General features: G+C 40.9%; 1 protein-coding gene across 1 annotated transcript in view; it reads right to left on the bottom strand.

Moving 5' to 3' along the window:
• Window positions 1–27,634, bottom strand: part of BACH2 (BTB domain and CNC homolog 2) — a 378,746-nt gene that overhangs the window by 174,842 nt on the left and 176,270 nt on the right. Inside the window, exon 3 of the mRNA XM_073589560.1 lies at window positions 12,279–12,435. Coding sequence (XP_073445661.1) covers window positions 12,279–12,311 — 33 coding nt within the window. The 5' untranslated portion in view covers window positions 12,312–12,435. The remainder of the gene's footprint in view (window positions 1–12,278; window positions 12,436–27,634) is intronic.

Here is a 27,634-nt window from a genome sequence, read left to right as displayed (position 1 = left end):
AATGGCAGTGGCCGCAGCTTATATGCGAAAAATTTAAACAACATCTCAAACAAAAGTAGAGTTAGCATTTAGCCTTCCATTTGTCACAGATTGCCCAATGTGTAAAGCTTTCTTTCTCAGCTTTATATACTGTATTTCAGGCTATGATATGTGGCAGCCACAGTGTGCTCAGATGCAAACACTAGCTAAAAATTCCCCTCAATGTCCTTCATTTCTGGACACAATATCTTGGGTATGGCAATAAGAAACACCATCAACACATTTCCCATCTCTCCCCATGCCGTTTTGCTTCAAGCACCATCATTACCTCCCTTTCAGCAAAATAACCTGTAGTAAATTGCTTTTGCTAGGAAGCGGCAGCACATAATGTATGTAGTGGTGCTCACACCTGTAGGATTTGCCTAATCTAGCTTTATTTACCAAGATCTATTAATTGTGACAATTAAATTCTAACGCATTATCAAAATCACGTTAAAAATCATAGACAGCGCATTAAAATAGAATGGCTAATCATTTCTTGGCTAAGAAGTGTACTACATTCACAAAGTAGGAGGACAGCAAGATGAAATTACACCAGGGACGTCAGCACTGGGATGACAGAAGAAAATGATAGGCAAGAGTTCCTTTTGCAATGTCACTGGTTTCTTGGAAGGAGTGATTGACAGCCCCATGTGTGGGCTTTAGAGCATGTTTATGTCACCCTTTCACACTCTCTTCCATATATAGACATAGGAATACAATTCTGTGATGTTGTAACCATCAAGCAAATTTTAGAGCTTGGTAGGGCTCAATGAATAATGTTCTAGTGCTTCAAAGTAAGAATTCATGATTAAATGTTGAAAGGTGTCTTGCAAGAAACAATTTTTATTATCCATCACCAAACCAATTTGTAGCTTAGTGGTCCATGGCTCATGACAGAGATCATCTTGCCTACACGGTTCAATCTTCTAGAGGCGTTATACTGTATCTCAAGCTTATAAGCCATGAAACTTAAGTTACTCTTCTTCTTTCTAAGTATACGTCTACTTTTTGTATATTAGTTACGGTATTATTTCACCATATACTAATAAATGACTGTTAATCGAAACCTTTAAAACAATGTAACCAAGTATTTGCTGTTTATACACAAAACCACTTGTATGCCATGTTACATATCTGGAAAAAAGAAGATGACTGTTCTGTTACGCTGTAGAATATGTGTCACAGAGAATAACGGGATGTAATACTCAGCTCTCTCTGACTCATTCCACCCTGAAGGCCAAGTAAGGTCAAAACTGTTTGGCATTTAGCTAAAGGGTAGAATGAGATTCATAGGATAAAAAACACCACACCGAGTTCTAACAGGCAAGAAAAAAGTATAGAGTAATGTGTGTAGTTATGGGAGCATCTTATCATTATAGATATTCTTTTTAAATTCCTACTTCTAAGGTTAAGAGTTAGATCATTCTTGATATACATATTTATGTTACAAACAGTACATGTCTAACTACTTTCCTCTCTTCTCATCTATCACACTGACTTGGCATTAGGCGGGTTCCCAATACTTCTTAGGCCTGTTTCACACTTCCGTTTTTTCAAATCCGTCAAAATCCGTTGTTTTCCGTAAAAAAACGGATCCGCCATTTTTTGCAGGATCCGTTTTTTTGTCCCATAGACTTCCATTACGGTTACCGCGGATCCGTCAAAAAAACGGATCCGTTTTTAAAAAAACGGATCCGTTTGCATCAGTTTCCGTCAAAAAAACGGAAACGGATCCGTTTGGCGGACACAAAAACGGAAGTGTGAAACAGGCCTAAGTGCTGGAAAGAAGAACAGATTTTATGAGGATTATTACAAAGGACTGCCCCGTGTGAAGATTTCAACAGCATTGAAAGGGATGATTTTCAGGACTTCAGTATGGAGGACACTTAAAGGGTTGGACTAATTGTCGGTCTTCAGAAGCGCAAAACTCCCCAACCTCCCAGTGTTCTGTTTGTTGGGGAGGTGCGCTCCTGAATATTGATAGGTAAGATCAGCGGCATGGTCGTTCTGAGATCTGAAATCTGTACTGATCCACGCAGAGGTAGCAACAGCTGACTGCAGGGCACAGATGTAGGCGAGCTACAGAGTAGGGTTGGCGGGTTGTATAGCAAACAGCTCACAAGTGCGCACTCATTGTCTAGGAAATCGGCAACCTCTCAGACTGCAACAGTGGCCGATATAAGGGAATTAAAAAATGCCTCCATTCTTGAGAACAGAGATTTCACTAGAAATGAAATTTCAAAGTTTCTTGGTTTTGCAAGAACTTTGCAACATTAACAATTTAAGTAGTTTAGAAAATTCCTTAAAAGCCACGTTCAGTATTTGGTTAGTATTTGACCTCAGTATTTGTAAGCCAAAACTAGGAGTGGGTCAATCAGAGTAAAAATATAATAGAAACAAGTCACCTCTTCGGTATATTTCACCCACAATTGGTTTTGGCCTACAAGTACTGAATGTGTGAACATGGCCTTGGCCATGGCTGATTTACAAAAAGTGATGATCACACTAATGACTGTTTATATGACCATTCACTACTGATGATTGCCCTACAAAAATATATCCAGGAATAAAGTGACAAAAACACTCATTTGATGCTGCGTCTTCATCATTGAGCAAACTGCTGTGACTGCGAAGCAATTTGGTCAGATCACCACAGGATTGAACATTGATGACCGGGGACCCCTATGAGAGCCATAATCATACCTCCTAACTATTGAAGAATAGAAAGAGGGACAAATTATGCATAGCACCAGCAGCAAATCTTGGCCATGCCCCTGGTTACACCCAATCCACACCCATTTACTATTTCTTTCTCACCTGGCAGGAGGAGATGTCAGAGGGGTGGTAGCAGTGAGGGATAATAAGCAGACACTCGAGACTGCAGGGTGTAGACCCAAATCTGGGATTGTCCGCTGGATTCAAGGACCCCGGTCCAGCGACCAGGTCAGTGCTACCAGGCAGCCCCTAACCTTCTGGCGTTTCCAGCATGGCTTTTTATTAGCCCAGGCTGTTGCGACATCAGCTGTGTGTCCTGCTCATCTCTAGTTGAAACCTGTAGATTTAGGCTGTGTGCCCACGTTGCGTTAAGCGTTTCTGCTGCGTTTTTGCCGCTGCGGAAATGCTTAAAAAATGCATTCCCATGCAATTCTATGGGATTCCGCAGTTGCTGTGCCAATGCTGCGGATTTTTCCGCTGTGGAATCGCATAGCGGTAAATCCGCTGCATGTCCATTAATTCTGCGGAATCACGGTGATTCCGTCGCCATAGGATTGCATTGAAACGCTCACTTTACGCAAGTGGCTATGCCCACCATGCGTAAAGTGAGCGCTTCATGTGCGGATGGTACCTAGGGTCTGAAGGAAAGGAGACTCTCCTCCATGGCCTGGGTACCATATTCCTGTACAAAACAGAATTAAACTTCCGTTCCCAGGGATGCATTGCGCGAATGACCTCTGATGACGTAGCGGTCTCGCAAGACCACAACGTCATCAGAGGTCATTGTCGCAAGGCATCCCTGGGAACGGAAGATGCTGGCAGTGCTGCTGAGAACCGGGAGGACTCCGGGGGCCGACAGAGGGTAAGTATATCCCTATTTTTTATTCTTTTAATTATTTTTAACATTCTTTTACTATTGATGCTGCATAGGCAGCATAAATAGTAAAAAGTTGGTCATACTTGTCAAGCACTATGCTTGACAAGTGTGACCAACGTGTCATTCACTTTTCGAAGCGATGCTTCAAATCACTTGGAAAAGCGCCAGCATTCTGCAAGCTAAAAACGCTTGTGTTTTGTGGGAAAACGCATACGAATTCGGCATGCGTTTTACCCGCGGCGGGGAGTTGCGGAAATGCTGCGGACAATTCTGCAGCATTTCTGCAACGTATGCACATAGCATTAATATCTATTCCTTCTTTCACAGTCGCCAGTACATTCTCATCTGTATGTAGCTTCATTATACGACATTTGTTTTTTTCTTGTAAGGTAATGTTCATACATTGCAGAAAAACTGAGTCTTTTGCTTTCTGCAGGATCCGCACCAAACTACTCAAAAATAATCTTCTCCTCCTTATTTGATGCCTTTTTAATGCAGATGTGAAGCTGCATTTTTAATGTATTTTTTAATAATACAGAAACGTTTAACCCCTTAACCCCCAAGGGTGGTATGCACGTTCATGACCAGGCCAATTTTTACAATTCTGACCACTGTCCCTTTATGAGGTAATAACTCTGAAACGCTTCCATGGATCCTGGTGATTCTGACATTGTTTTCTCCTGACATATTGTACTTCATGTTAGTGTTAAAATTTCATTCAAATAACTTGCGTTTATTTGTGAAAAAAAGCGGAAATTTGGCGAAAATTTTTAAAATTTCGCAATTTTCCAACTTTGAATTTTTATGCCCTTAAATCACAGAGATACAGCACACAAAAAACTTACTAAGTAACATTTCCCACATGTTTACTTTACATCAGCACAATTTTGGAACCAAAATTTTTTTTTGTTAGGAAGTTATAAGGGTTAAAAGTTGACCAGCGATTTCTCATTTTTGCAACACCATTTTATTTTTAGGGACCACATCACATTTGAAGCCACTTTGAGGGGTCTATATGATAGAAAATACCCAAAAGTGACACCATTCTAAAAACTGCACCCCTTAAGGCTAGTTTCACACTTGCTTTTTTTTGCAGCGCGTTTTTCCCGCAAAAAAACGCATTGAAAAAACGCATACAAAAGCTGCGTTTTTTTCAAGCATTTTTATGAGCATGCATGAAAAAAACGCAGCGTTTTTATGCGTTTGTATGCGTTTTTAGTGCGTTTTTACCGCGTTTGCGTTTTTTTCCAACATTAGGTGGCCCCTCACACTAACCCAAACCATGACTTTACTAACCCTAACCCTGACCCTAACCCTAACCCTGACCCTATCCCTGACCCTAACCCTTAACCAAAACATACTTAACCCTAACCCAAACCCTAAACCCTAACTAACCCTAACCCTGACCCTAACCCTAACCCTGACCCTAACCCTGACCCTAGACCCTAACCCTGACCCTAACCCTTAACCAAACCATACTTAACCCTAACCCAAACCCTAACTAACCTTAACCCTAACCCTAACCCTGACCCTAACCCTTAACCAAACCATACTTAACCCTAACCCTGACCCTAACCCTAACCCTGACCCTAACCCTGACCCTAACCCTTAACCAAACCATACTTAACCCTAACCCTGACCCTAACCCTAACCCTGACCCTAACCCTTAACCAAACCATACTTAACCCTAACCCTGACCCAAACCCCAACCCTAACCCTGACCCTAACCCTAAACCCCCTTAACTAACCCTAACTCTAACCCAAACCCCTAAATTCCATGGTTAACAAAAAAACGCATGTGCAAAAAAACGCATACATGAGCATGCCAGTGCGCACATATGCGCATCCATAGGCTATAATGGCCATTTTTAGCGCAAAACGTGCGCATATGTGCGCATGCGCTTTTTTGCAGGGCCAAAAAATGCAACATGCTGCGTCTGGAAAATACAAACGCACACCCCAAAAAAACGCAGCGCATGAAAATCGCATACATGCGCTTACCAGCGCGCAGGTATGCGCACCCATGTTAAATATAGGGGAAAAAACGCATGCGCACGTATGCGTTTTTTTCCAGCGCAAAAAAACGCAAATGTGAAACCAGCCTAAGGTGCTCAAAACCACATTCAAGAAGTTTATTAACCCTTCAGGTGCGCCACAGGAATTTTTTGAATATTTTCAAAAAAATGAACATTTAACTTTTTTTCACAAAAGATTCAATTTTTTTTATTTTACCAAGGGTAACAGGAGAAACTTGACTGCAAAAGTTATTGTGCAGTTTGTCCTGAGTACGCTGATACCTGATATGTGGGGGGAACCACTGTTTCGGCCCATGGCAGAGCTCAGAAGGGAAGGAGCGCCGTTTGACTTTTTCAATGCAAAATTGGCTGGAATTCAGATCGGATGCCATGTCACGTTTGGAGAGCCCCTGATGTGCCTAAACAGTGGAAACCCCCCACGAGTGACCCCATTTTGGAAACTAGACCCCCAAGGAACTTGTCTAGATATGTGGTGAGAACTTTGAACCCACAAGGGCTTCACAGAAGTTTATAACGTACAGCGGTACAATTAAAAAATCATTTTTTCCACAAAAATGATCTTTTCACCCTCAATTTTTATTTTTCCAAGGGTAACAGGACCCTAAAAGTTATTGGGTAATTTGTCCTGAGTACGGTGATACCCCATATGTGGGTGTAAACGACTATTTGGGCGCATGGCAGAGCTCAGAAGGGAAGCAGCGCCATTTGACTTTTTTGGCTGGAATTGAGATCGGACACCATGTCGCGATTGGTAAAACCCCTGATGTACCAAAACAGTGGAAACCCCCCACAAATGACACAATTTTGGAAACAAGACCCCCCCAGGAACTTATCTAGATGTGTGGTGAGAAGTGCTTCACAGAAGTTTATAACGCCCGGGCGTGAAAATAAAAAAAAATCTTATTTTTTCCACAAACATGATCTTTTATAGTCACTAATTTTTTGATTTTCCCAAGGGTACCAGGAGAAATTGGACCCCAAAAGTTGTTGTCCAATTTGTCCTGAGTACGCTGACACCCCATATGTGGGAGAAAACTACTGTATGGGCACACTTCGGGGCTCGAAAGGGAAGTAGTGACGTTTTGGAATGCAGACTTTGAAGGAATGGTCTGCGGGTGTCATGTTGCATTTGGAGAGCCCCTAATGTACCTAAACAGTGGAACCCCCCACAAATGACACCATTTTGGAAACTAGACCCCCTAAGGAACTTATCTAGATGTGTGATGATGAGCACTTTGAACCCCCAAGGGCTTCACAGAAGATTATAACGCCCGGGAATGAAAATAAAAAAATATTTTTTTTCCACAAAAATGATATTTTTGCCCCAAATTTTTTTATTTTCCTAAGGATAACAGGAGAAATTGGACCCCAAAAGTTGTTTTGCAATTTGTCCTGAGTAGGCTGATACCCCATATGTGGGGGTAAAACACTGTTTGGGCGCATGGCAGAGCTTGGAAGGGAAGGAGCACCGTTTGACTTTTTCAACGCAGAATTGGCTGGAATTGAAATCAGATGCCATGTTGCATTTGGAGAGCACCTGATGTGCCCAAACAGTGGAAACCCCACAATTATAACTCCAACCCTAACCGCAACACACCCCTAACCCTAATCTCAGCCCTAACCCTAGCCCTAACCCTAATGGGAAAAATGAAATAAATACATTTTCTTTTAATTTTATTATTTTTCCCTAACTAAGGGGGTGATAACGGGGGGTTTGATTTATTATTTATAGGGGGTTATTTTTGGCAGCTGTCATATGCTAAAAGACGCTTTTTATTGTAAAAATAGTTTTTGCATCACCACATATTGAGAGCTATAATTTTTCCATATTTTGACCCACCGAGTCATGTGAGGTCTTATTTTTGGCGGGACGAGTTGACTTTTTATTGGTATAATTTTCGGGCATGTGACATCTTTTGATCGCTTTTTATTCCGATTTTTGGGATGCAGAATGAACAAAAACCAGCGTTTCATGAATTTCTTTTGGGGGGTGTGTTTACACCGTTCCGCGTGCGGTAAAATTGATAAGGCGGTTTTATTCTTCGGGTCAGTACGGTTACAGCGATACCTCATTTAGGGCTTTTTTTCCGTTTTGGCCCTTTTATGCAATGAAAACAATTTTATATAAAAAATAATTATTTTTGCATCGCTTTATTCTGCGAGCTACAACTTTTTTATTTTTTTGCTGATGATGCTGTATGGCAGTTCGTTTTTTGCGGGACAAGATGACGTTTTCAGCAGTACCATGGATATGTATATGTGTCTTTTTGATCATGCGTTATTGCATTTTTTGTTTGGCGGTATGATAATAAATCATTATTTTTTGCTTAGTTTTTTATTTTTATTTTTTAAGGGGTTCGCTAAAGGGGTTAACTAGTGGGACAGTTTTATAGGGCGGGCCGTTAAGGACGCGGCGATACCAAACGTGTACTTTTATTGTTTTTGTTTTTTTTCCAAAAAATGAATTTATTAAGGAATTTTTTTTATCAATTTATTTAGCGATTTTTTTAAAATTATTTTTACACCTTTTTTTTGTTAACTTTATTACATTGTCACATCACAGATCATGGTGACAGATCAGAGATCTGAGATCTGTCACAGGCACTGCACAGGCTTTCCTCATGCCTGCGCTTTGCAGGCACTGAGGAAGCCAGCTCCCTGCAGGCCCCCGAAGGTCCCCATCGCCATCTTGGATTCGGGGACCTGCAGGGATGGAGTCCCCCGCAGCAGCGCTGCACATTGCGCTGCTGTGGGGGGCTCAGGGAAGCACGGAGGGAGCCCCCTCCCTGCTGATGCTTCCCTTTAACCCCCAGTACACCGCGATCGTGTTTGATCGCGGTGTGCAAGGGGTTAACGTGTCGGGGGCGGTCCGTGACAATCAGCTGACACCCGGCCACAATCAGCGGCGCTCACCACGTGGGCGCCGCTGATCGCTGTGACGTACTATCCCGTCCCTGGGAATTAAGTCCCAGGGCACATGGACGGGATAGTACGTCACATGACAGACAGAAAGGGGATAAATTCTGCACTTAAAAACGTAACTGCAGTTTTTTACATGTGATTTTTTTTAGGCTTCACATAGAAGACAAGAGAGGAAAAAAAAGCACCAAAACCGCACAGTTCAGCTGCGTCTTTTGAAGCACAGTGGGCACAGTTCTCATGAATTCACATCCACTTTGCTTGGATAGTTAAACAGTAGAATTTCTGTGCAAAAAAGAAGCAGAAAATGTGTAACATTTATACTACATGTGAACAAGGTCTAAACTGTTAAGCAAATGTATTTCTATGAAATCTCTGCCAACGGTGCGTCTAAAGACACTGATGAATTCTGCAGTTTTGGTGCATTTTTTCTCTAACGGCTTCTTCTGAAAAAAATGCAAGAAAAAAAAACGGTGCTGCATTTTTAAGCACAGAATCAAAGCTTTTTCTGTACTATACTATTAAAAAGTCTACTTCATATCTGCACCAAAATTGCATCACATAAGCGGGAAAATACATAAAAGAAACACAGCAAACACGCATTAATCGGAGGAGATTGTTATTGTGTTGTGTGGTGAGAACACATGCAGAAAAGAAGCAGCAGAAAGAACGCAGCATTTGCACTTACAGTTTTATTACTTTTTTATGGGTTTAATAGAGAAATATCAATCATGCCATTTTTTTTACATCATTTACGGATTCCCGTAAATAATCTTATCGCTGTGTTGTGCGGGTCGTTACGATTATAGGGACACCATATATGTCCGTGCTATTTTCTGATTTGTGATGCCTATTATTTTAAAAAAAGCATTAAAAATTAGATTTTTTTTCATTATCAAATGTGCTTTGTTTTTATTTTTATGTAATTTTACAGGGCGAAAAAAAATCTTATTCTCCCTCTAGAATAAAAATACATAGAAATCTACTGCTGTGCAAAATGTATTACTATATTTCAGTATAATCTGCATACAGAGCTCAATCCTGCAGTGCAGATCAAGTACATAAAATTATCCACATCACATTCTCAGAGCTTGTGTCTCAGTAGCATAGGCTCCTGCCAGTAATGTTGAGTTTATAGGTTCAAGACCTGGAGCAGCAATTGCTACTGATTTAATTTTGCTACATTTATAGGAACAAAAATCTTTTTCTTCACCTCGATATACAGGATCCATAGAAATACATTGTTACGTATACAATGTATCTCCATAGACACGTATAATCTGCTTCTGGGTTCATTGCCTGCAATACAGGTCAAGATTACCAAATTCTCCTATTTATTTAAATTTTTATTTATTTTACTTATTTATATAGCGCCATTAATCCACAGCACTTTACAGACATTATTGGCACTGTCCCTGATGAGGCTCACTATCTAAATTCCCTATCAGTAGGTTTTCTTGGAATATAGAGGTAGTACTCGGGGGAGAACATACAAACTCCTTGCAGATGTTGCCCTTGGTGGGCCTTGAACCCAGGAGCCCAGTGCTAACCACTGAGCCACCATGCCGCCCATCTACATCATTACAAGCTGTGGTTCATTGGTGACGTGAGTTTGAGATCCGGTGAGATCATAGGAGAACAAGCAGTGACTATATAATTGACATTTATGCACTGAACAGAGAGAAGCGGCCCCTACTTCTGAGGAGGAGGAGGATCTACAGAGAGATGAAGATGTCAGAGAGAGGTGAGTATCAGAAGCCAGGACAAAAGCTGTGCCATAATAAACAATATATACTGTAGGCAATATATTTGCAGCAGCAGAAAAGCAAAGCTTGGCAAATTCAAAATCTTGCTTCAAGACCAACATGGTTGCAGACACAATTGCTACTTAGTTTAGAACTTGAAAAATACTGTAGAAGCAACAAACATAGCCCAAAAAAGACATAAAAGTTTTGTGGTCTGTCAAGTTGTCAAACATCAAGAAATCTAGTGAATACAGACGCAGAATGCAGATTCAGCATGACCATTGCAGGTGGCACATGACGTCACTTCAAAGCATTGACTGCCCCCATGGTCTGGCTATGGAGGAGGAAGAGGGCACTGTTCGCCACAGGCGTGAGAAAAGGCAAGAATAATTTTTTTTTCATTTTAAATTTTGTTTGAGGAACACACCAGGATGGGGAAAATCATTACAAGATGGGGGACATTATTACAGGAAGAGTCCAGAACGGGGAGCATTTTTACATAAAGGAACCAGAACGAGGGCCATTATTACAGAAAAGGAGACATTATTACAATAAGGGGCCGGGACAGGGAACATTATTACAGGATAGGTGCTAGGACGGAGGACGTTATTACATGATGGGGGACATTCTATCAGGATATGGGACATGTTTACAGGATTGGGGCTATGACCGAGTACATTATTACAGTGGCCCATAGATATGATCAACATGCTGGTAGCAGCTTTAATCCAAATTTTGCACTTGGGCTTATAGGACTCTAGTTACACCACTGGTCCTACCACATTTGTCTGTAAAAAACTAAGAATATAAGAATGAAAATCTGTGGTCTGCCTTTAAGCAGGTTTCAAAACTCTCACTTCCTGCCAGTGTTCAGCAATCTCATTTACATTTCTCCAACTGAGTCACCAAGTAAACTGCAAGCCAACAGTGACTAATAAAAGTCCTAATGATTGAAATAGCAAATTATCAATGAGTCAGAATTCATTTCTTAGTGGTGAAAGTTGGTAGAAGTGCTTTTAATGCGAGTGTTAATTTATTATTTGTGCACAGATGTAGAACGAGCGGACATTTTGCGGTTTTTGCTTGCCATTTTTTAACTCCATAGACTGCATCCAAGAAAAGTGATCATAATATACCGCACAATACGCAAGTCTTTCAACCACTTGTGTCAAAAAGAAACCAGCTTTTCAATAAAATCGGATGTTCTTTCAAGAAAAAAAGAAAACGCTGCTAATACTATTCATGAGCGTACGAAACCGAAAAACATTTGATCGCCATGACACTGTGCATTCAGTTGACTTAAAAGACTCACAAGCACAAGGTTCATGTGTGGCTTATTTTTCATTTTAATGAGGCGTACAAATGATTCCTACAAAAAAATTAAAATTTATGCCCCTCGCTTTTAGAACGCATTCTTGAACATATAGGAGGAAGCAATATTTAAGATCTTTGGAACACAGAAAATCTATGCATGCACAGGAAATTCTCAAGCTACCAATGAATTTCATTCATTGGGCCTGACCTTCCCATCTAAGCAATAATAAAAATGTCTGTCAACTAAATCAAAATGGATAAATGTCTAAATCTCTCTCTCTAGATAGATAAATAGATAGATAGATAGATAGATAGCATTCATGCTGTCTAACAGCCGCAAATCGTGCAGCTGTGGAGACACTAACATGATCTACGAGCACGCCCAAGATACTCGGAGAACACCCAAGCATGCTCGGAGAGCTTGGGTAACAAGCACACTCGCTCATCACTAGTAGACAGACCCAACGGATGAAATTCATTAGTCGCTTGAGAATTGCAAAAAAAGGTTGTCATTTTGACACTATATAACGTATAGCAATTTAACAATGTTGGTAAAAGAAGTCAAAAATGAAAAAAAAAAAAGAAAGAAAGAAGCATAATTTTATTAACAAAATGCAAATGTAAAATGCTGAAAGCAAAAAGAAACCCTACCTTTAAATGATGCCTCTCTCTATTAATATACATTTTCCGGAAATCACAGAAGAGTTATTCGTGTGACACTCTGTCTTCATGCTGATAAACACATGTGAAGGTCATTGTGGGAACAAGGAAGACTTGGTTTTGTAGTCCAGATACGACACTCCAAGCTCTAGAGGAAAATAAATAGGTTTGTGGCATGTTGGGAAGGGATTCATCAACATCAAATTAATATCATTGCAAATCTGTTAAAATTATTTAGCTTTTTGGACAGTAGCATTTTTTCTTTATGCATATGCAAGCCATCCCTTAGTTCAAGCATTACATTGTCCTTGTATCAGAAAAACACTTGAAAGACTGTCATTGAGGTAAAGGGATGTGCACTACTGAACAAACCATTTTCAATATTGCGATTGAGCATGTTTCCCTACTGGACAGGCGTTACGCCTATGCTCCAAGTGCTGTGAGTCCCCCCACACATCAGTCTATAAGCGGCTACTGATGGACTCAAGCCTTCACAATTACATCAAGCAGAACTGTTTTGTCTGATGGAACTGTGAAGGCTGCAGTCCATCACATGCTGCAGTTAGTCACCTTAGGAACTTTGTGTACTATTGTAAAATGGCTTTTTCAAAGTGAGAAAGAAGAAAAACCTATTAAGGAGTGGCTTGTGGGTGGGGAAGGATACAGTGGGTACGGAAAGTATTCAGACTTCTTTAAATTTTTCACTCTTTGTTTCATTGCAGCCATTTGGTAAATTCAAAAAAGTTCATTTTTTTCTCATTAATGTACACTCTGCACCCCATCTTGACTGAAAAAAAAAAAACATAAATGTAGAAATTTTTGCAAATTTATTAAAAAAGAAAAGCTGAAATATCACGTGGTCATAAGTATTCAGACCCTTTACTCAGACACTCATATTTAAGTCACATGATGTCTATTTCCTTGTGATCTTCCTTGAGATGGTTCTACTCCATCATTGGAGTCCAACTGTGTTTAATTAAACTGATAGGACTTGATTTGGAAAGGGACACACCTGTCTATATAAGACCTCACAGCTCACAGTGCATATCAGACCAAATGAGAATCATTAGGTCAAAGGAATTGGCCAAGGAGCTCAGAGACAGAATTGTGACAAGGCACAGATCTGGCCAAGGTTACAAAAGAATTTCTGCAGAACTCAAGTTTCCTAAGAACACAGTTGCCTCCATAATCCTTAAATGGAAGAAGCTTGAGACCACCAGAAGTCTTCCTAGACCTGGCCATCCAGCCAAACTGAGCAATTGTGGGCGAAGAGCCTTGGTGAGAGAGGTAAAGAACCCCAAGATAACTGTGGATGAGCGCCACAGATGCAGTAGGGAGATGGGAGAAAGTTCCACAAAATTAACTATCACTGCAGCCTTCCACCTGTTGGACCTTTATGGCAGAGTGGGCCGACGGAAGCCTCTCCTCAGTGTCAGACATATGAAAGCCTGCATAGAGTTTGCTAAAAAACACATGAAGGACTCCCAGACTATGAGAAATAAGATTCTCTGATCTGATGAGACGAAGATAGAACTTTTTGGTGATAATTCTAAGCGGTATGTGTGGAGAAAACCAGGCAATGCTCATCACCTGCCCAATACAATCATAGAATCATAGAATCGTAGAGTTGGAAGGGACCTCCTGGGCCATCTGGTCCAACCCCCTGCTCAAAGCAGGATTCGCTAAATCATCCCAGTCAGATGTCTGTCCAGCCTCTGTTTGAAGACTTCCATTGAAGGAGAACTCACCACTTCTCGTGGCAGCCTGTTCCACTCATTGATCACTCTAACTGTCAAAAAGTTTTTTCTAATATCTAATCTGTGTCTCCTCCCATTCAGTTTCATCCCATTGCTTCTAGTCTTTCCTTGTGCAAATGAGAATAAAGTTGATCCTTCTACAATGTGACAGCCCTTTAGATATTTGTAGACAGCTATTAAGTCTCCTCTCAGTCTTCTCTTTTGCAAACTAAACATTCCCAAATCCTGCAACCTTTCCTCATAAGACAGGGTTTGCAGACCGGTCACCATTCTGGTCGCTCTTTTCTGAACTTGCTCCAGTTTGTTGATGTCTTTTTTAAAATGTGGTGCCCAAAACTGGACACAATATTCCAGATGAGGTCTGACCAAAGAGGAGTAGAGGGAAATAATGACTTCACGTGATCTAGACTGTATGCTTCTGTTAATACATCCTAGAATTGCATTTGCCTTTTTTGCTGCTGCATCACACTGTTGACTCATATTCAGTCTGTGATCTATTAGTATACCCAAGTCTTTTTCACATGTGCTGTCACTTAGCCCTATTCCTCCCATTCTATATATGCTTTTTCCATTTTTATTGCCCAGATGTAGTACTTTGCATTTCTCCCTGTTAAAAACCATTCTGTTAGTTGCTGCCCACTGCTCCAGTTTATTTAAATCTTTTTGAATCCTCTCTCTCTCTTCTCTAGTATTAGCTATCCCTCCTAGCTTTGTGTCATCAGCAAATTTAATCAGTTTACCCTCAATTCCTTCATCTAAATCGTTGATAAAGATGTTGAACAATACAGGGCCCAGGACAGAGCCCTGTGGTACCCCACTTGAGACATTCTTCCAACTGGATGTGCAGCCATTTACGACCACTCTTTGGGTCCGATCACTAAACCAGTTATGAATCCACCTAACAGTTGCCTTGTCCATTCCATACTTAATCATTTTTTCAATAAGGATTGTATGAGAGACTTTGTCAAATGCTTTGCTGAAGTCAAGATATACTATATCTACAGCATTTCCTTGATCTACCCAATCAGTGATACCGTCATAGAAGGAAATTAAGTTAGTCTGACATGACTTATTAGTTACAAACCCATGCTGACTCTGTTTAATCACTTCATTCTTATCCAGGTATTGACATACATGTTGTTTAATAATTTGTTCAAAGATCTTTCCTGGTATAGAAGTCAGACTCACCGGCCTATAGTTACCTGGGTCCACCTTCTTCCCCTTTTTGAAGATAGGAACAACATTTGCTCTTCTCCAGTCTTCTGGCACTTCTCCTGTTCTCCAAGAATTTTCAAAGATTATAGAGAGGGGTTCAAAAATTTCTTCTGCTATCTCCTTCAGTACTCTGGGGTGTAATTCATCTGGACCTGGAGACTTGAATTCATTTAGGCTAGCTAAGTGTTTCCTCACTATCTTTCTGTTTATAGATATCCTGGATTCTTCTATTCCCTTAATAGGACAGTGAATAACAGTTGATGTTACATTTCCTTTCTGAGAGAAAACAGATGCAAAATAGGAATTTAAAAGTTCAGCCTTCTCAACATCCTGTCTTACCATTTCATCATTTTCATCCTGTAAAAATCCTATAGCATCTTTGACTTTTCTTTTACTTTTGACATATCCCCAAAATCCTTTATTATTGCTTTTGACATCTCTTGCAAGCCTCAATTCATTTTCAGCTTTAGATAATCTGATTTGTGCCCTGCAGGTTCTGCAGACAGCATTATATTCTTCTTTAGATATGCCTCCCTCTTTCCATTTTATAAACATTTTTTTCTTCCTTTTTAGCATGTGCTTAAGTTCTGTGTTCATCCATCCTGGTTTCCTTAACTGCTTCCTATTCTTCCCTCTTTTCGGAATTGTTAACAACTGTGCTTTGAGAATTTCATTTTTCAAGATTTCCCATCCTTCCTGGACATTTTTGTCTTTAAGGATATCCAGCCATTGGATCCCTCCAATTCTCTTTCTGAATCCCTTAAAATCTGCCTTTCTGAAATCTAACCTTGATGTCTGAGTCTTCACAGGTCTTCCGCCTCTAGTTATCCAAAATTCTAAAATAGCATGGTCGCTACCTCCTAGGGTCCCAGCCACTTTTACCTCCTCAACCATTTCCTCCCTGTTTATAAGGATTAGATCCAAGGTAGCAGTTCCCCTTGTTTTCTCCCTTACCTTTTGGAAGATAAAGTTGTCAGCAAGAGAGGATAAGAATTTCCTTGACCTGTTAGTTTTGCCTGAGAGAGATTCCCAACAAATGTCTGGATAGTTGAAATCTCCCATGACAACTATGTCATATTTTTTGGAGAACTTGGCCATTTGATGCATAAAGAGTTCATCCATAGCTTCAACTTGCACAGGCGGCCTGTAGTAAATGCCTACAATGGTGTCCTTTCCATTGTTCTGTCCTTGTATTCTTACCCAAACAGTTTCCACAGAACTCCCAGTCTCTGAAGCTTCAATCTCTGTGCAGATATACGCGTTTCTAACATACAATGCGACACCCCCTCCTCGTTTATCAAGTCTGTTTCTTGCAAATAAGTTGTATCCTTCTAGTCTTGTATTCCAATCATGTGTATTGTCCCACCAAGTTTCAGTGATTCCAATGACATCATATTTCTTTTCCTGTGTTAGTAGTTCCAATTCTCCTTGTTTGTTGCCCATGCTTTGTGCATTAGTATAGAAACATTTTAGTTTGTGATTGGTTTCTCTTTCTCCAATATTTTTATTAATTAGATTCTTTCGTCTTTGTTCTTCCTTTCCACTTCTAATAGCAGAGTTCTCAATAGCATTTGTCAGGTGTATGGCTTTTTCTGGTCTTTTGCTTCCCTTCCCATGTTGTTCTAGTTTAAAGCTCTCCTTACAAGTGTAGCAAGGCGACTTCCAAATACATGCTTACCAGTCTTCGTAAGGTGCACCCCATCTCTAGCAAGTAGTCCATCGTATAAGTAGTTCACTCCGTGATCCAGAAATCCAAATCGTTGCTGACGGCACCATCGACGTAGCCAGTTGTTCACCTGCAGAATCTTATTCCACCTCCTTGTTCCATGGCCATCCACTGGGAGGATGGAAGAGAAGACCACCTGCGCTCCCAGTTCTTTCACTTTCTTGCCTACGTCTTCAAAGTCTCTGCAGATGGTTTCCAGGTCGTTTCTTGCAGTGTCATTTGTCCCCACATGTAGTAGCAGGAATGGGTAGTCATCTGTAGGTCTGAAGAGTCCTGATATCCTGTCAGACACATCTTTAATTTTTGCACCTGGAAGACAACACATTTCTCTTGAAGTTATATCCGGTCTGCAGATAGCGGCCTCAGTTCCTCTCAACAGGGAATCCCCCATGACCACCACTCTCCGTTTCTTCTTCACAACATTTTTCTTTCTCCATCCAGGAGGACTCTGAAGGCGTACAAGGTTGCTGCTTGTTGGCAAAGTCTTATCCTGATGTATTTCTTCATTGTTTTCCTGCGTGAGAGCCTGGTATTGGTTTCTGAGCAGTATGGGTGCTGACTGCCTCCTGATCCTCCTGCTTCTCTGGGTCACATGTCTCCATTCCTCTGTTTCTTCAGGTGCACTTCGAATTTCTTCTCTTTCTGTAACATGAAGAGATAATTCTGTTCTGTCCAAGAACTCTTCACCTTCCTTAATGATCTTCAACGTAGCTAACCTCTCTTCGAGATTTTGCAACTTTTCCTCCAACAGGGACACAAGCTTGCATTTGTGGCATGTGAAGTTTGGCTTTTCCACTGGTAAGTCTGTGAACATGTAGCAAGAAATGCAGCTCACCAAATGGCTCCTGGCCTCTTCCATCTTGAGATTTCCTAAAAACGATGAAAGATGAGCCCTGTCGGCGCGCGGTTTTTCCGATTTCCTCTTTTCAGCTGCAACGGCCAAAACCCAGTGATCGTTGAGCTCGCGGAGACTCTTCACTTATCCCAGAAGGCACTGGGAATATGCAAATGATCTCCTCAAGACTCTTCCCCTGGTTTTTCCCCAATAGTGAAACATGGTGGTGGTGGCAGCATCATGCTATGGGGGTGTTTTTCAGCTGCAGGGACAGGACAACTGCTTGCAACTGAAGAAAACATGAATGCGGCCAAATACAGAGATATCCTGGATGAAAACCTCTTCCAGAGTGTTTTGGACCTCAAACTTGGCTGAAGGTTCACCTTCCAACAAAATAATGACCCTAAGCACACAGCTAAAATAACAAAGGAGTGGCTAACAACTCTATGACCATTCTTGACTGGCCCAGCCAGAACCCTGACCTAAACCCAATTGAGTATCTCTGGAGAGACCTGAAAATGACTGTCCACCAACGATCACCATCCAACCTGACGGAACTGGAGAGAATCTGCAAGGAAGAATGGCAGAGGATCCCCAAATCCAGGTGTGAAAAACTTGTATCATTCCCACGAAGACTCATGGCTGCACTAGCTCAAAAGGGTGCTTCTACTCAATACTGAGCAAAGGGTCTGAATACTTATGACCATGTGATATTTCATTTTTGTAAATCTGCAAAAATTTCTATATATCTGTTTTTTTTCAGTCAAGATGGGCATTCATGAGAAAAAAAATGAACTTTTTTGGATTTACCAAATGACTGCAATGAAACAAAGAGTGAAAAATTTAAAGGGGTCTGAATACTTTCCGTACCCACTGTGTTTTGACACACCTCAACCCTAAGGGATCTTCAATTATACCAAGTTGTCTCATTTTGGACTTGCTGGAAAATAATAGGAGATATGATTACTTGTCTTTGTTGAGCCTTTGAAGACAAAGCCAGCACACACTTATTTACAGTGTTGGACATACAATAGTAGGTACAGTACATAAGACTTTATGACTCTTCACCTGAAGAGCACCACCCATATGACTATTGAGGGCGGCTAATTATCATGTAGTCCATGTACGTTTAGAACTTCATTTTGAACACAACAGTTTATACAGTGACACATTGCTGAACCAATAGCAAGGTATTATACTATTATAGTATTGATTTAGTTTATGAAAATCAAGCGACAGGTTGTCTTTGATGGAAAATCACTGGGTGAACATCACAGGTGTTGAAATGCCCAGAAAGTCACATTAAATAGCAGCTAAAGAACTTATGTTTCAAGTTTACAACACATGATAAAACCATTGACTTCTCTTATGGAAACTCAAGAAAATTTACATGAATCTATTTTGGACCTTCTTTTATATATAAACCTAATACTTTCCACTTATTTTATTTCATTTTATCATTCAGTTGACTGAATCATGATGGCAAAAACTACTGAAAATGTGTTCATGCAGAAAGAAAGAGAAGAGACACAAACTATTTATTGCAGAAAACAAGTCACCGAGGGTGGGGAAAATACTAACACCTAAAGAGCTTTTCTATGAGGTCTACAGGAAAATACCACAGGCAAAACAGTTCAAATCATACATGAACTTATATGGGAGGGGATTTATTTTTTAACTTCGTTTATTGAAAATATACATAAGAACAAACACACTTCCCATGTCCATAAACAGAAGTACACTTTGTTATTGCACTGGTTTACAAAATTAAAACAATGTACGAATTAGTAGTGTTCATTCCCATGTCTGGTCATTAACCGTCCAGCAATGTTACACTTTGGTTATATATTTCACATCTAACCACTCATTCTAACTTGTTATCTCAGTATACATTTACTGGATCGCATATAACGTCAACCCCGAAACTTGGAGATGGATACCCAATAGCTATTTACATAACAATAACTACAAATTAACATTTCTGCTGGAAAAACCGACGCACCTGTAAATGTGGTTTGGGCATACCCCCCATGTCAATATTCATAGGCACTTGTTAGATAGTGATGGGTGTTGAGTTCCGGTAATCCCATATTTTATAGAATTTCCCAGGGCACCCTCTATTGTGATAGACCGTGATTTCATATGGAATCACTGAATTGACAAGTTCTACCCAGGATCTCAGTGTTGGGTGTAAATTACCCATCTATCTCAGAGCAATGAATTTCCTTACCAAAAATAGCATCTCTTGGAGAAATATTTTAATATAATGGTCCCAATTATTTTCTTTCACAACCCCAAACAGGCACACCAAGGGTCCAGGGGAATTGGTATAGCTATTAGGGATGACAAGAAGGTGGTAACCTTCTGCCAGAATGTATGTATCACTGGACACCTCCACATCATGTGTATGAAGTCGGCCTCCAACTCATGACAGCTCGGACATTCCGAGGTGTGAGAACGACCCATTTTTGCTAATTTAGCTGGTGTAAGATATGGTTGATGGATTACTTATAATTGGGTCATTTTGTTGTAAGCTGATGGGGAAACCTTGTTTGAGCACTCCAGCATCTCCTCCCAGTCTGGAGTGAAGGTCTGGGGTGCTGGGTTTCTTTTTAGACACAACCACTAATTAACCGATCATTTACTGAGCACAGGTGAGGATGGAAACTAGGATTGGGTGCATTATATGATCAAGTGACAAAACTTTTGTCTTGCCAAAATCTGACCATTCAGTGTCCATTAAATGATCAATATTTCTGCATTGATGCCAATTTATTTTCTTAACCTAAACCACATTTCGGAGGGTTTCAGCTTTCAAAAGAATAATTTATACAAGCAATGGATGAATTTAACGTCAGGTTATAAGCTTTTATTTACATAACATGGATAAGCGACATAACTTCTGTCAGGGAGTGTAGGGCATATTGTGCTTTCTTTAAAAGTTTTTATATTTCCACCTTTACTGAAACCCAGGTCAATGATGTATTTGTAAATGAAGAGTTTTTGATGTTTCTACTAGTGAATATAAAAAAAAAAAAAAACACAGGGTGTACAAAGTGTTGATAGGAACTAATCTAGTAACCAGATGTTGTGATTATAAAACTTAAAAAAATAGAATAGTTTATAAAGTTTTATTCCTTTTTTTGAGAGTTGAAAATGTTATTCCTTAACCATCAGACCCAAGTCTTTAGTTTGGCTCAATCATTTCCTGATCTCTCACAGAAAGATTAATTTCAGAAAAAAACAAAATTTCATAGTTAAAAGGAATCGGTCAGCAGGATTTTCCAGTGAAATATGACAGCAAGATGATATAGGGCCTGAGACTCTGATTCCAGCAATGTGTCACTTGCTGGTCTACGTGCTGTCATTTTGATACAATCACTTTTTTTTGCAAGAGAGAGATTGATTCCCGGCTGACTTCCTTTCTCCATGCGGATCCTACAGCAAAAAAAAGTTGCAGGGTCCGTCCAGGCATGCCGGAGGACACAAACATTTTGGCGGATCCGCAAAAAAACGGATCCAACGGATGGCCATCCGTCAAGATCCGCCGGTAATGCAACTCAATGGGGAAAAAAACGGATCCGCCAAAAAAATAAAGGCGGATCCGTTTTCTTCAAAAACTGGCGGATTTTGACTGATGGTCAAAAACGGAAGTGTGAAAGAGGCCTAAGTCGCTATGTGATCGCTGATGAGCTGGTGCTTCACTAGATAACCGATGTGTACGTTAGTTACCAGGTACCTGCATCAGCGCGCTTGGTAACTAACATGCGTCCCTTGGATACCCGATGTGTACATTAGTTACCAGCAGATCGCTGGTCTCCCGCCTGTCACACGCAGCGATGGGTGCTGGCCAGCGGGAGTCCAGCGACCAAAGAAATGTCCTGGGCTTTCCTGCAGCGATCAGCGATACCGGCAGGGGGGCCGGTCGCTGATTGCTGTCACACACAGCGATCTCGCTGGTGAGATCGCTGTTGTGTCACAAAACTTGTAACACCCGATGGGGCTCACAATCTAAATTCCCTATCAATATGTCTTTGGAATGTGGGAGGAAACCAAACAACCCGGAGGAAACCCACAAACACGGGGAGAACATACAAACTTCTTGCAGATGTTGTCCTTGGTGGGATTTGAACCCAGGACCCCAGCACTGCAAGGCTGCAGTTCTATCTTTCTACATCAGAAAGATGTAGGCTGACTAGGAGGCACAAGACACCTAGCCCTGTAGTGATAATCTCCTGCTGATAAAACACTGATTTTGCTGAAACAATAAGCAGCCCAGTAAGTGACATATCGCTGGAATCAAAGTCTCTGCCCCTGTATCTGGCTACTCTCGGATTATATAGCAATTTTTTTTTGTAAGCATCGGAAGAGACTTGATGAAATAGAACACAATAAACATACTTTTTTGCTGATGATAACCCAGTCAGCCCTGAGATCCAAACCTTGTGCTCCAAATCAGCATCAATTAAAACTAGTGATGGGCGAGTAGCATCGTTGCTCGGGTTTTCCCGAGCATGCTCGGGTGTCCTCCAAGTATTTTGGCGTGCTCGGAGATTTAGTTTTTGTCGTCTAATCTGCATGATTTGCGACTTGTAGACAGCCTGAATACATGTGGGAATTCCCTAACAAACAGGCATTCCACACATGTATTCAAGCTGTCTAGCAGTCGCAAATCATGCAGCTGAGACGGCGAAATCTAAATTTCCGAGCACGCCAAAATACTCGGAGGACACCCGAGCATGCTCGGAAAAACCCGAGCAACGAGTATATCTCACTCATCACTGAGCACGGTGGCTCAGTGGTTAGCGCTGCAGCCTTGCAGCGCTGGGGTCCTGGGTTCGAATCACACCAAGGACAACATCTGCAAGGAGTTTGTATGTTCTCCCCGTGTTTGCGTGGGTTTCCTCCGGGCACTCCGGTTTCCTCCCACATTCTAAAGATAGGGAATTTAGATTGTGAGCCCCATCGGGGACAGTGATGATAATATGTGCAAATTGTAAAGCGCTGCGGAATATGTTAGCGCTATATAAAAATAAAGATTATTATTATTATTAATTAAAACCATAAAAATTCAAACAATTGGTTTAAGTTTTTATTCTTAATAGTTATCGTTCCAAAATAAATAACAATATTCCTTACGTAGCTATAAGATTGTTATTGATGCAGCTTGAATATATGCTGTTTTTCCGCTTTCTATGAATTCTGCTTGTGCGTTACAAGTATTACAACATTTGTTTGAATGATGCTTAAAGTGATGATTTGAAGGCAAAGTATCTTTCATTCTAAATTCCCTATCTATTTTCATGTAATAATTTAAACTTATTTCTAATATACTTGCATTAAAAATTCCCTACCGTTCCCTATCTGCTATTGTATTTTGTTTCCCTATTTCCTGTGTGATGACGCTTCATTATAGAATCCCAGTGCATGCTGGGATACTCCCACGAAACGTCATCAGGGGGCATTCCCAGGATGGGCTAGATTTATTTTGGAAAGTTACTACGTGTGTCAAAGGTTCGATCACTGACTGCACAGAATTATTTACAGTTCGGGCAGTTGGATGCTAAGACATACCAATAGCTTATCATATACAAGTCACTGGTCCACTACCCAAACGGCAGCTCCAAGAAATCTGATGACCTGAAGCTTCTTACCATCACTATGGGATGGGCACAACCACAGAGTGCGTCCTGTTGTCGGTTTAGATCTGCAATAATAAGCCGACAACAGAGCAGCGTCAGAATACCAAGTCATGCAGATCAGTGCCACCCCTACAAGTGACGTCATTGGTGTCCTGCAGTGTAGTTAAGGAGCGGTAAGGAATTTTTAAAGCAAGTATATTGGAAAATAGCTTAAATAATTTCATCGAAGAGACAGGGATTTAGAATGAAATTTACTACGCTTGGTGATGTTTCCTGATTTTCACAAAATTCTGAGGCAATCCATTGTTTCCCTTCTCCTTGTGATTTACCCAGACCATTACTGTTGATGGATTTTTATAACGATGAATAAGACTTTTGAACATTTCTGTAAAATGAGAAAAATGCCACTATTTTCCGTTAGATAAAAAGAAAATTTTCACATATTCGATAATGCATTTAATTTAACTAAAAAAATAAAATAAAATCATAGACTACGGATAAAGTGCTAAGGTACATATGGTACATAGTAAACTTTTTTATATAAGGCTGGCATTACTTGACACTTTTGCTCTAAAGGTCACTAAACTATGGGATCATGGACATTCCATTCATCACCTCTCAAATATTTTACATTTATAAATTCATTCTTTTCATGGAGTAGAAAATGTCAGCACAGTAATCCAAAAAGCAAACAAGCCACATCCTCATGAAATCTGAGCACACCACTGCAGAACAAAGGAGCTTTTTCCTTTAGCATTCACACTCCGAAATGTGTAGCAAAATATCAACACGGTCACATGTTCTGATCCCTCCATAACGGCCCGTCATGTTACTTCAGGAGAGAACACGTTTATTGGGAAGGGAGAAGCGACAAAAACAAACATGAAATGGCATTTAAAAAGTTCTAGGCACTCGATTTTAGATTTTGTGACAACAGAATGCTGCTATGTCAGCGATGTCCATAGCTAGTGCATCAAGTCTCCTACAGTATATGTGTTTGATACGATACACTGAGAATGAAGGTTTAGTGGCAGATGCTTCTGTTTAGCCTCAGCTTGTTGCTTGATAAAAAAAGTAAGTATAGTAGATTTATTCAACATACAGCTATATAACATGCAGCCCACAGATTGGATTGCATGTTTAATATGAGAGGTTCACTCTAATAAAGGGTTATTACCAGAATCATATTACTTTTTACAAAGGTCAGTAAGTGCGTACTATGGTTAATATACAGACTAAGCCCAGCATAAAGTTTTTTTTTCTTATACCTGCACTCGGTGCAAACAGATTCATAAAGCAGAATGGACTTGACTATTCTTATCTGCTAAAACTCCATTTCCCAGCAACACTTGCTTCTCCTCAATGCTGCAGACTCCTCCCTTTCCTGTGTGCTTCTCACTAGCCCCACCTCTGAGTTACCATTAAGCTAATCTAAAAGTATAATTCACCTTTGTACACTGCATGATAATGTACTAACCTTACTGATTTTATCTTCTATTATCTACATTAGTAAAGTTGAATTAAAGTCCCCTACTGCAAAACATCTCTTAGCCCCTCTATATAACCCCATCCTGCAATACATTTCCACAGCCCCTATATACAGTGCTGAATTCTGCAGTAAACAAGATACAGCCCCATCCTGCAGAATATCTCTTGTCTCAGCCTCCTAGATACAGCTCCATCCTGCAGTATCTCTCCTCTCAGACTCCTAGATACAGACCCATCCTGCAGTATCTCTCCTCTCAGACTCCTAGATACAGCCCCATCCTGCAGAATATCTCTCCTCTCAGCCTCCTAGATACAGCCCCATCCTACAGTATATCTCTCCTCTCGGCCTCCTAGATACAGCCCCATCCTGCAGTACCTCTCCTCTCAGACTCCTAGATACAGCCCCTTCCTACAGTATATCTCTCCTCTCAGTCTCCTAGATACGGCCCCATCCTCCAATCCATGTTTCTTATTAGTTAGCAGCATAAATGTACAAGTGCTTCCTAGTATGACCTCTAGATGGCAATATAGACTGCTCCGCCCTTTTCCATGACATCATCCATCACAGTAGACACTCCATTCGAGACACGCCCCAGAGCACAGCTGCATGATCGATCATTGGCTGGGATTACTGAAGGACCATTCCAATGGTATGGAAGATCATCCTCAAAGAATGATATGTGAGAACCGGGGCATACTTAAAATGTAGTTATATTGGCACAAATTAGTACCGTAAATATAAGTGTACATTATTATAAGACCATTTGGTGATTTTGGGAGTACCTCTTTAAGTCTATTTTAGTTCACTGTGTTGCTTAACACTAACACCTGCCAGTAACAAACTAACCAGGCCCCCTTTAAAGTATACCTATTATAGGGATCAATTATGAAATAAGTTCAACTATTGCTTTCTTCACATTACTGGTTCCATTTATAAAGCTTTATTTCCCCTACCTAGCCTGTTGCTCCTCTCAGTGGCAAACCTTTGATGTGCTCCCGTATGCCCTTCACGCTAATAAAGGGAATCTGTCACCCTTTTTTTGGACTATGAGCTGCCGGCATCGACATCAGGGGCTTATCTACAGCATTCTGTAATGCTGTAGATAAGCCCCCGATGTAACCTGAAAGATAAGAAAAAAAGAATTAGATTATACTCACCGGGGGGGTGGTCTGGTCTTGGTCCGATGGGTGTTTGCGGTCCGGCACCTCCCATCTTCATACAATGCCGTCCTCTTCTTCTCTTACTGTCGTGACTCCGGCGCAGGCGCACTGCTCTGCCCGATTGAGGGAAGGGCAGAATACTGCAGTGCGAAGGCGCCTCACTGTAGATAAGCTCCTGTTGGTGCCGGCAGCTCATAGTCCAAAAAAAGGGTGACAGATTCCCTTTAAGCAAGTAAGGGGGTCTCCAGTGTAAGCAGCCTGCCAGCACATAGGCCAGCCTACTGATACTTCCGTTCCCTGACTACCGGCCAATGAGAAGCCTGCCGTTCAGAAACCCCACCACTCTGTTAATACTCTTGGTATTCTGATAGAGTGCAAAGTAAGAGAAAAATAGAAGTGCATCACCACAGACAGAACATAGAAATGTGAAAAAGTGTCTGCAATGTCATTTTTGTGTCTCCCACCAGTAACATAGGCCTCATTTGTGCTTCCCACAATAATGCATCATCAATATCAATGCCTCTAACCAGCACAAAATGCTTCTTCTGTGCCACACACCAGTAACAATGTACCTCTTAGGGTATGTTCCCACAGGCAGAAACCGACAGCGCTTTGGACGCAGCACATGTCCACGCCGTCCAAAGCGCTGCCGGCTTTTGAACGCAGGTGATTCCACATGTGTTCATTGAACCCTGCGGAATCACCGCATCCCAATATATTGTACGGGTAACTTTATCTTGCGGAGACTGAGCGTCTCCACAAGATAAATAGACATGCTGCGGTCAGTAAAGACGCGCCGCATGTCCAGTTACGCAGGGAAGCCGCGGGAGTCCCTGCATGCATAGTGGAGATGGGAATTCATGAAAGTCCATCCACTAAGCTGTAACATCTGGCCGCTGTTGTTAGGATGCTGCGGATGAACGGAAAGTCCAACCACGCAATGTTTATTGACCGTGTGAACATACCCTTAGAGGTAGAAATTACTCTAATTGGTACTGTGTATCTCAACAGTAATAATGTCTTTTCTGTGCCCCAAAATCTTAATAATTCTTCCTCTATACCTCCAAGTAGAAGGGCTCTCTTTCATCCAGTAAAAAAATAATTCTTCACTCGTGCTTCTCACCCGTATTAGTACATCCTTTGTGCCCCCAAACTCCAATAATATATCTTCTGTGCCTCCCACAAATAACAATGCCTTCTCTGTACCTCCCACCAGTAATGCCTCCAACCTGTAAAAAAATGCCTCCTTGTGTGCCAAGCCTGTAACAATGCCTCAATTATGTATAAATTAAAGGGAAATTATCACCTTCAGAAACGCTATTTATATGGGTAATCTGTAGGTAAATAACACATTCTGTAAATAATGTCTAGTGGTAACTGGAAGCAAAGTTTTATTCTCCCTGCAGCCTTTTGTCTCCAGTCATCAGTGTTGCAGCCAGCTGTGACAATCACCAATCACTACTGAGTGAGAACTCTATGATCACCCCCCCTTCAACTTGAGTGACAGCCTACTATGCAGTATG

The sequence above is a fragment of the Dendrobates tinctorius genome, unplaced genomic scaffold (assembly GCF_039654945.1).
Source record: "Dendrobates tinctorius isolate UK_male_01 unplaced genomic scaffold, ASM3965494v1 ptg000111l, whole genome shotgun sequence".
Lineage (NCBI taxonomy): Eukaryota > Metazoa > Chordata > Amphibia > Anura > Dendrobatidae > Dendrobates > Dendrobates tinctorius.
This window is presented reverse-complemented; position numbering and strand designations above follow the sequence as displayed.